Source organism: Corylus avellana, chromosome ca9, assembly GCF_901000735.1.
Source record: "Corylus avellana chromosome ca9, CavTom2PMs-1.0".
In the NCBI taxonomy this organism is placed as follows: Eukaryota; Viridiplantae; Streptophyta; class Magnoliopsida; order Fagales; family Betulaceae; genus Corylus; species Corylus avellana.
The window spans coordinates 11,495,720-11,506,752 of record NC_081549.1 but is presented as its reverse complement, the minus strand read 5'-3'; the positions used below and the strand labels follow the sequence as shown (position 1 = coordinate 11,506,752).

Here is an 11,033-nt window from a genome sequence, read left to right as displayed (position 1 = left end):
TTAAGGTCCCATTTATAGTACGCGGCCATTTTAAGAAAAAATATATATTAAATTTGCATCCCAAAAAAATAATAAAAATGGTTTTTAAATAACTATAAAAAATTAAAATTAATATTCTAATATTAAAAAAAACATCTCAGTTAAATTAATTATTTTACATGTCAAAATCCACCCAGCCCCTTTTTTACTATTTACATCACTTTTGTCCAAAATAATCAACATCAAAATATTATCATTTTTTATATCACATCATTCACTTTATATTACTACTCAAATAAAAAAATCATTACAACTACAAACATTTTCAGTATTCAATAAAAAAATTCAAAACTTTATATCACATCAATCACTTTCTACTACAGTAACAAAGGCCAAAAAAGGATGCCAACATTAAAAAAGAGAACAAATCAAGTGGGCTGCACTGCAGCATTCTTGATTCTTGAACGTTCTCTGCTTCCAGTTTATGTACGTAGAATGCATGAGACCAAAACGAAGCTTTCATGGTTTATGGTTTTTCACCAAGAAACGCACAACCTTTCTATCGCCATTAGCAAAGCCAGAAGGTTTAACAAAACCGCTAAGAAGAAGATAGCTGAATAATTCTATGGGCATGGGCTATATACATGGCCAAAGCCCCAACTTTTATGTTCTTAGAAGGAAAAAATAATAGTAAGGGAGATATTTATAGAAATATGTGAATATTTATGAAAATAAAAATTGGTTGGTATAATTTAATTAATAGGTCCTGGTCTTATTAGGTTTCAAGTTTATTCCAAAGAGATCTAAGAATAACAAAGGATTTTAATTGAACTGACTAAATGCTTAAGAAATTAATTTAGATTAAAATTAAAATAATAGTATTAGCGTGGGAATAGTAATAATTGAGTTAGTAATGAGGAATTAGAATTTGTAAGAAAATTGAGAGAAGCTTGAGTCAGGATGGAATTAAAGAAAGTAAAGGATAATAAAAAGCTGAGGCGAAATTGAAATTTGAATAATTGTGGGGCCAAAGTCGAATTTTAAAGAAATGCAGAGCTTTCAATTTCAATATTTACTAGATCAAAATGGGCTATCAATAGAAGTATGAAACTTTAGACAGAATAGCTCGATTGGAAGCCTTCTGAATGCATTTTGGACAAAATGGCTAGGCTTCAAGCTCAATTATAAGGCGCCCGAACAAGATTTGAAAAAAAAAAAAAAAAAAAAAAAAAAAAAAAAAAAAAGAGGATCGGTTGCAAGGCGTCCAAATGAGATTTGGATAAAATGGCTCAATTGGAGCAGAGTCGGACCACATTCAAACGCCGCTAGCAAGAAAACTGTTCTAATCTAGCTAAATTAGTCTAAAGACCTTGGTTTTTCTTCCAATCTATGTAAGTCTCATAACCCACAACTTTCAGACTTGAAGAGAGACTGTTTCTCAGTTATTTTAAAGAGTTTCTTTAGAGTTCTCAAGCCTAAATAGTTTTTTATCCTCTCATTGACAATTATCTTCATTTAAACCACAAAAAAAAAAAAAAAAAACTTTCAATTATCAGATTTCTTATTTGAATTGGGCGAGGTTCATTTATAAAGGCAACCCATATAAAAGAAGATCAGAGGTTTTGGAGCACTGTAATGGGAGGTGAACGTATCGTTTACCAGGATTACCAGAGTTGCAAAGATTTGGTAAGTAGAACAATCTGTAACATAAGTCTTTATAGTGGATGCCTTTTAGAGTTGCCAGCTCCTAGAGTGGTCTTACTTTTTAAAAATTTCTTTAAAAATGTTTCACTTTGTCACTATCATCTTTGTATTGGTTTATTTATTGCTTATTTGGATTTTGATATTCATATTTGTGTGTTTGAATTGAAAGTTAAAAAACTTTATTGATCTTGATTGTTGTTAATATTGATATATTCATTATTTGTAAACTTTGAGGTCTAAATTCGAACATTGCAATGATTAAGGAGCCCCATTTAAATGAAGAAAAACTCTTTGACACCACAACCTCATAGTTGTATTTTAAATTTTAGTTTTCTTCCAAATTTCACCAATCTCATGCGCCCTGAGTTTTGTTTGACCAATTTGATAGGTTAACATCCTATTAGAGATTTTTAAAAATATTATAAAAAACACATTTTTAAATCATTATTTTCACTTTTTAAAAATCGCAAACTCAAACGGATCTGCCGGCCACGAAGAGAAGGTTAGCATCCTACTAGTGATAGAAATTAGATTCATGTGTTTGAGGTCCAGCCAACCCTAGAGAGAAGAAACCCACCATTAATTCATGTACGTGATTTATGCCATTTTTCAGAACGTCCGAGGCTTTCCCAAGTGTGATACCCAAAATGGAAAGCTAAAATGCAAGTATGCAATTTTCAGAACATGCAACGAGCGTTTTTCGAGAGAAATCATACCAAAACTGAAAATGTTACAACGCCAATCACATTGTCCAATGGAAATTCAGTACACCACACATTCCCTTTTCCCCCGCCCCTCCCACAACCCCCAAATTTCCCCCCCTTACACCCCACATCCCACCATCAATGGACGAATCCCATAGTAGGCAGCAGTTCAACCTTATAATCTCTTCAAACTTTTCTTTCTTGCATCTATTTTCTTCTTGTCTGTATGAACTTTTGCCAACCCACCACCTTCCTTCTTTAGTGCTGCAGCAGCAGACCCACCAACTCCTGTATCTATTGTTGGTGCTACAACAGCAGGCGGCTGCTCCTGCCCATTTCCCCTGCTGCTGGGTGTTGTAGATGGGGCAAGTGGGGATGGCAATGTCAACGCAGCACCTGCTGCACTGCTCTTCAGGTCGGTATTGGTCTGGTCAACATTCAGTGCGGTCGTCGACTCAGAAATAGCTCCTGATTTGAACTTGGGTTTGGCCTTAGCATGGATCCCGGTGTAAAGCCTGCATAAAAGTAGAAAACACCCTCACTTCTTCCATACTCCACAGAAACTCATGTTCCATAAAACCATAATAAAAAGGAAGTCAAGTAGCTTAGTTAAGAACCCTGTAAGGCAAAATTCTTCCTTCAACACATCTTTGGGGGGTGAAATTTTCCAATTTTATTTTTCACATTAACAGACATCTTATCAAGATACACAAACTCCAAGTCAAAAGCATGCATAACCATAATACGCCCAGATGGAAGCATTTGAAGAAAGCATAACCATAAGCCTGGAAAAGGTATTTTGCATGGCAAAATAAGAACACGAGAAGAACCAACCAGAAAACCGCGGATTTGCCCCCTATCAACCCTGAAATACTTGACACTCAGGTGTACACTGAAAAGGTACTGACTATAAAGATCCCACAAAACATGGTATTCTATGGCCAAATTCACTGGGTCAAGGTACGTCTGAATAAACTACTTTACAATCTTCACATAGAAAGGTCCCCCTGTTCCTATATTCCACAACATGGAGTAGATAACATGATGGGTGTGACTGACCTGGCATGTCTAGCATACTCCTCGTAATTTTCAAGCAGCATCTTGCCAGCCTGTTCATTCAAAGCTGACTCTGGAAATGGTTCGATCAACAGACACCTAACTACCTGTTAATCAATCACGTCAGAGTCAAGGAAATTAAAGGGAGAAAAAGCCAAAGATCTCAAACTAAATGTAACTAGTTGTCAAATTTTCAAAACAGTTCTCCAACAGATAGGCAAAAGAACTGGAATAATATTATGGTTTAACCTAAACAGCCATTGAAACTTACAATGAGAACATGTCGTAACCCAAGACTCGGATTCCAATCCTTCTTCAGTGTGTTGACACAAATCTCACCATTGGTTGCAATGTTTGGATGGAAAATCTTAGTCAGGAAGTAACCTACAAAATAATGGTCAAAAAGCTAAAAATGTCAACAATTACATATGTTGCAAATAGTAAATCCATATTTGAAGCATGGAATGGGAAATATAAAAGGACAGGTGACTGACTGGAAGGGTTAAGGTATGCCAGTTAAATGTTCAACCAAAGAAAAAGGGAAGACAAATTAAATCAAAGAAGGCATCCCATCAAACACAAAAGTTCTTGCTTCCATTTGAGGTTCACCCTTGAAGTTTTGATAAAATTCTGGGCTATAGATACAAACACAGCACTTGTTTAAAGCACAATAACAAGTGACAACAAACCTTTGGGAGGAGAATGTGGAAAGTCATGAGATAATAACAACTTCATGCGGAAAACACCATTTTCATACGGAGTCCCAGCTGCAAGGTCAAGAATGATCATTCAGTTTGAAGCCTCAAACAATTTCTCAAAGGTTTATGATTAACGAGGACAAAACTACATGCCTGGGCCTTCAATATCAGCATATATGGTCGAAAAATCATCATCGTTAACACATACTTTGATGCCCTCAGGCGGAGATTCATCAAGATTCTTCAATTCCTTTGCTAGTTGCTTTATAACATTTGGTGGAAGATTTTCATTAGTCGCCTGAATGGGAAAAAGAGAGAGAGAGAACACAAAAAAAAAAAAAAAAAATCTGTTAGAGACTTCAATTCGAAAGCGATGAAAGTAAAAGATGCCATGCTTCCAGTTTTTTTTCTTTTTTCTTTTCTCTCTTTAATCAAGTAAGAAGATGAATTTTGTGCTTCACAAAACAAAGAAGAGTTGGTAGACAAAATGATTAAGTTTGCACAAATTTTCAAGACAACTCTGAGCCCATCGTAAGAAGCCAACCAAACAATAGTGTACAATAAAATCACATTTCATTCTAGTTCCCTGGTTGAAGGACACATACCAATGTCATGGAGCTTATCTATGCATTCCTCATTCCTCACGTAAATAAGCTAAATGGTGCATTCCTTTACTAATGCATCTAAATTGCGAGAAATGCACAAAACTAAAAAATTCACAGAAAGAAAGAAAGAAATACCATGGTCACAAAGAGAAAGGGAACTCCTTATGCAAATTTTGTTACTAGGAAGAAATCAATGCCTCAGTCGAATACGTGACAGATTTTGAAGTTTCTGTTCAAAGTGATGAAAATAATCAATCACAGCCAAAAGGTCCTGCAAAAGAATAAAACCAGAATTCATGTAAGAAATTAGAAAGAAAATGCAGTTTAAGTTAACTGAAACATCCCCACAAACAGAGAGCAAAAACTAGCAGATAGAATGAACAGCCAGCAGTCTAATAATGAATAGTAGTCAGCATTTTAGGGTCTTCATTACATGTTGAGCACAGAAACACATAAATGCACAAGTCGCGACTTTCAGAGACATCTTAAAATGTAAAATGAGAAAATGGCTTGTAGTTAGTTAGTTAGCAGATTTGAGTGCACACCTAACAACAACTAGCCCAGTTAGATCCTAAAGATCAAGATACCTCTACTCTCAGTAAGTACTCAGTACATGATGCAATGGCCCACCCTAAACTAAATCATTTGATGCTTCCTCAAGTAAAACCTCACATTTTGTAGAGGACAAAAGTTTAGTGGGGAATTTAATACATACAGAAGCAACTGAGTCAAAAACATGAACAAAACTGCAACAAGGGTTTTATATTGAAATCTAGATTTGATAGACTCATCAAACAGAAAGAAAGACAAATTAAGTGGTTATAAGAAACAATCCGGCTTACCACAACTTTACTTAGTGGTCATGCAAGATATAAATGATGTTAGTGACACAATCAACCAGTATTCATGCTATTTAGTTAATTTTCGCTTCCAGAATTCTTAGATGGCCCTATATCCTATAGAGTCCCATGTAAGCCCCATCCATGCTTGAGGAAAGCTCTAGTGGTAAGAACTGGACCCTTAGTGATGACACATGGTCCTTAGATTGTTAAGAAAAGGCTTCCCTCAATGATGTGGTATGGTAGAAAACTCACACGTAAAAGGAATGATTTGTTTGAATATTTATGTGCGAGTGGTGTAACAGGCCAAGTGGTTGACTTTCACATTGGGTAGTAATGACAAGAGTGGTTAATATAACACTATTAGGCCCAAATCCACATGTTTTAAACTTTTGGGTAAAGGTGATGTTCTAAATATTGCTTCAATCTCTCACAAATGGATTCCCAAGGTATTATTAACTCTCACCACTCACAAACCCAAGATCCAACATTATTTGTACTGCTCTATATTTCCTATCAATCCATGGACAAGAGAGCGTTTCAAATGAATATAATGTCATCTGACACGACACCCTCTCTGAAGAACCTGAGATTGGACATGCATGAATTTCTACAACTTACCAAAAAAAGTACTAAATTCAAAAGTTTCACAGGCCAAATAGAGAGGGAAAAAAAATCAAACTCTCTAAATGAAAATATATATATATATACTGTTTGTCTCCAAATTCTCCAGAAACAGAACGACCCAGCCTTCAATTTCTATATGTCTACAATATAGTTACAACATGCTTGAAGTGTTTTGGTCAAGTTGACCACGATGTTGCATCAAGCCCTCACAAAGATCCAAGGTTTTCTCTCTTGCCCAAACCCATGACCTCAACATTATTTGTACCATTTCCTTGAATTCCATCGACTAGAGTGTTTCAAATGAATACAATGTCATTTGACATGAGATCTCTCTGAAAAACCTAAGATTGGAAATGCATAAATTCCCAACAAAAACAAAATTTCTAAAAGAAAAAACTGTTTGTCCCCAAATTCTTAAGAAAACAGAATGAACCTTCAGTATCTCTATGTCCATCATACACATAAACTATCTTAAAGTAATTATAGAATTCAAGGCACTCCCCGTTATTACTCATTACTAACTTTGACATGATCAAACTCCTTCACAGTTATGGATAGATAACCAGTGCAAGCTCATTCAATGTAAAAATTTTTGACTTATCACTCAATGTATCATCCAAAACATACATAAATGTTAAGTGAGACATGAAATTTGAACAAAGCTGATCTGGTTAATTATCAGAATGGACAACCCATTACTGAAGGAAAATTCCTCATTCAATGTTAAGAATTTGCTTTCTTTCTTTAAAATAAAATGACAGTTTACTGGGGGGGAGGGGGGTTGTGTGGAATAACTAAGACCCCAACAGCCAGAAAACTCCACGTTTGAAGTATATAGTACTTGCAGCGAGAAACAAATAAGTTACAAGTAAAATTTACATCATGTAACCAACAGTTTTTGCTCATCAATTATCCCCCCAATCATTAAAGGCTGGTTCGACTTTGTGTCTATAAAATCATTTCCTATATAGTTTATTATCGTTACTTTTCTTTTTTCGGTCTTTTCAGTTCCATTTTCTTGCTCTTCTTGGAAACTAGCATGCACCTATGCATTCTCTCTTACTTTTGTCCCAATTTTTATTATTTCAATTATAAGCAATGACCTGCGGAGAAAATAATTAGCAACTAACCTTATCAATTGAAGCACAAAGAAAAAGGAACGCGCATATGAATAATCCTTATATTATATGCCATTCTCCAGAAAAGTACTGGAGCCAAAATAATTCAGACATAACTCGTAGGCAAGAAAACCAAAAGAACCTTAATTTCCCCAAGAAAGAAGAGAAAAGAGAGAGACGCACACTTGCTAAAACAGAAAAGTCTTGTGGTTATGAAGCAAAACTACAGAATATCCTTTTAAAATTAGTATCAAAGCCCTCAAAGACCATTCTCGGAATAACTATCTCCCGAATGCCCCGTCTGACTAAAAGTGAACAAGACCAAATAATCCAGGCAGGCTTCCAGAGAGAGAGAGAGAGAGAGAAAAGAATAGCCCAACTGCCCACAGAACCAAGAAAAGAACCTTAAAAGAAATATTCCCATATGTCGGATCAAAACCCTAAATGCTACGAAAAAGACCTAGGAATCCCACACTCCCATTTCACCAAAGAAGAAACCAAACACCAACACGCATACATAATTTGAACAAGAAAAGCATATCACCACACAGAGTAAAGAATCAATCAACTCAGAGACAAACACAGAAGATTATACCCTCACCACCATCAAGTCGATCATGGAAAACAATCACATTCACAGTTCTCAGCACAAATATTTGCCAGACAAAAATAAAATCATAGAAAATAGAAGAAAGAAAACCCAGATGAGAAAACCAAACAAAGCACGAATATTACCAAAACCCCAGACGAGATTTCACCTAATCTGAGTCTTCTCTCTCGGAGCCAAATCACAACACACAAATAGAGAGAGAGAGAGAGAGAGAGAGAGTGAGACAGCGATCTCTCCTTGGAATGATTGATCGGGTTGATTTTGAGGAAGAGAGATAAAAGCATTTAATTGTATATATTTAAAAATAATAATAATAATAATATATAGGAAAACGAGATATGTATCTAAAATAAGAAATTCGAAATTCAAAATGATCAAAAACATTTTTTTTTTAATTTTTGAAATGACGTGTCGCTAGCAAGATCTTCAAGATTTATAGACGTTAGATTCTTTATGTTTGGAGACTCTGAATCCACGCTCACACATTGTGCGTGCTTTACACCGCTCATTCAAATTTCCTAGCTAGGCCAACGGGAGGAGGCTTCTCCTAATACACCTTTTTTTTTTTTTTTTCTTTTTGTTTTTTAAAATTGATGTAATTTTTAAAATTGTTATTAAATTGTAATTTATTACTATTAAATTTTGATCCATTTATCATTTTAAAAGTCATATCAATTTTAAAATAAAAAGATGATATATGGCATTACTCGACTTTTAAACCTTTGAGCTTTCACATCTAATACGAGCATAAAGTTCTTACAATATAGAGTATAAAGCTCTGAAGCCATCTTAGTCGAAACTATGAGGTTACAAACGTCGAAGATGATGTCAAAAATACAACCATCCCAATCTCAAACAAGATCTGCTAACCCATGACTAATCTTCATATATAACAACAGATTTACTCTAAATATACTCATTCTAATGCATAGGTAGCTCTTATTCATCGACTTCGGAGTAGAAAACCCTCATGCCGAAAATCTTTCTCCTCGACCCGAAAGTCAAAATATAGATCTCATCCACAACTCAAGGGTTTGGATCATAAACAAATACCTCACGGATCAACAAGATAACAGAGCTTTACTACAAGCAACAAAACAATAAGAAATATAAAATAAGGAACAAATAACAGGGAAAAAACAACATAAACCGAAAAATACAGGGAAAATAAAAGGAAAAAAAAAAAAACAGAAAGCCAAAAAACAGGAGTACACTAGGCGGATGACGGCGGCCGGAAGAAAGGCTGATCGCGTGCTTGCCAGAAACCGAAGTTGGTGTTGGAAGTGAATAGGGCCAGTGAAACACGGTGGGGGACGCGATAACAGACCCGGCAATGAATGGTAGATGACAAAGCGGCGCGGAGGAAATCAGCGGCGCACTCAAAGAACTAGGATAGATTGAGTGAATCCCCCAAGAACAGCACCCACAAAGTGTGCCAAAAACAAACAAACAAGCAGAAAACAAAGACAAACAAAAGGGACAAAAGAGGAGGAGGGAAGAGGTAAGGAGGGAAGGGGAAGAAAAACCAGAAAGGAAGAGGGGAGGAGGGGGAGAACAAAAGCTTTCCCCCTCTAGGCGATGCTCTTTGCTAGGAGAATAAACCCTAGCAAAATGTTAATGTTAACTACTTTCTTTTCTAAATCACCTATATGTGGCTCAATATTTTAGTGTCAACTTTTACTATTTTTTTTTTCTTTTTCTATCAATCATATTTTTGAAAGTTTGTCTTCTTTAACGGCATATTTTTTCAAAATTTATCTTTTTCTAAAGGTCATATTTAAAAAAAATATTATATATATATATCAAGCCACCGTATTTTTCATATTTCCAATAAAAAAAGAAATATAGTGAATTTTAGTATTTCATTAAGTTCACGATAACAATAAATAAAGAAAAGATTTAGTTGCCCATAAAGTTTATTGGCCAAAATGGAAAAAGGTCAGGAAGTTTCTTTTATAAAATTGTTGACTCTAAATTTTTTGTAAAAAAAATGTTGAATTTGTTTAAAAAATAATGATGAATTCATTAAAAAAAAAAAAAATGTATACACGAAAAACTTATAAAGTAATTAAATTTTTTAAAAAAATGTTCAGAAGAGTAATCCCAAATACATTATTCTCTCATTATTACTTTGTTCACCCAAAAAAGATGTGTGAGTTCTTTAATAGAAGAGAGAGGATTAAGTTTACTTGAGCAGCACAAATAGAACATAGCAAAGTGGGGGGGGGGATTTCCATTCAAAGAGGGCATTTTTGTCCAAACTAAATATTTTGTACAAGTTTTAGACAAAAATGCCCTCTTGTTTTAACTAAATGAGTCACGACTCCTTCCTTCCCACCCCATTTCTCCTTCCCCATTTTTCCTCATTTTTTTTGTCTCCACTATAGATCGATCAAGGCGCGCGCGCGTGTCAATGGTCCTTGAGGTGTATTCTAGCGGCGCGTGACTAGTCGGCGGTGGGACGTGTGAGGGTGTGTTGGGTTTTTGTTATTGTATTTTCATTGTTTTTAAATAAGAATGTATTCTTTCTAGATTTGCTTTTAATAGCGATCTATGCGGTGAAGTTTTATTTGTTTTCGTAGGTTTTGTTTTCACGAATCTAAAGAATAATGGAATTAGTTTCCGGTCGGTTTTTCATTTTCTTGTGGTTCATTTTCTGAGAGCAAACCATACACCGATGACGGAGAAGTTATCAGACATAAAGAAGAATTGTCACTATGGTAAAGGCAGCGAAGGGGATTGCGATTGATAAATCACTAAAAGCAGAGATAAAAGTAAAATAAAAAAGAGGCCAGGGAATCAATGACCTGGCATCAAACAAAGACGTGATTCGCTGGAATTTGATGTAAATTTGAAACTGATTGGGAAGGTAACTTTTCATAGATATTGTCTTACAATAGCCCGAGAAGCTATTATGTATGTCATAGATAATGTTTGAGTTGTGAAAATTCCAAATTGTATCTTTGGCATTGTAGGGATTTAATTATTATATTAATGAAGAGATAATTCGTTATATATATATATATATAAGAGAGATATGTGTATTTTTATTAAATTTGTTTTATGCATTATTGAACTACAGTATTTGAAGAG

The 11,033-nt window shown here is 34.9% G+C and overlaps 1 protein-coding gene across 2 annotated transcripts; it reads right to left on the bottom strand.

Moving 5' to 3' along the window:
* Positions 1–2,503: 2,503 nt before the first annotated feature.
* Positions 2,504–8,198, bottom strand: LOC132162553 (ubiquitin-conjugating enzyme E2 22). 2 transcript variants are annotated; one of them, XM_059572798.1, is made up of 7 exons: positions 8,066–8,198; positions 4,882–5,017; positions 4,295–4,439; positions 4,133–4,210; positions 3,715–3,827; positions 3,447–3,550; positions 2,504–2,902 (listed from the first exon to the last, which is right to left on the bottom strand). In XM_059572798.1, the coding sequence occupies exons 2-7, from the start codon at positions 4,882–4,884 to the stop codon at positions 2,563–2,565; spliced, it is 783 nt and encodes a 260-aa protein (XP_059428781.1). In that variant the 5' UTR covers positions 4,885–5,017; positions 8,066–8,198; the 3' UTR covers positions 2,504–2,562. The 2 variants fall into 2 exon arrangements, with proteins under 2 accessions (XP_059428781.1, XP_059428782.1); XM_059572799.1 differs by having other exon boundaries at positions 8,089–8,195.
* Positions 8,199–11,033: the final 2,835 nt, after the last annotated feature.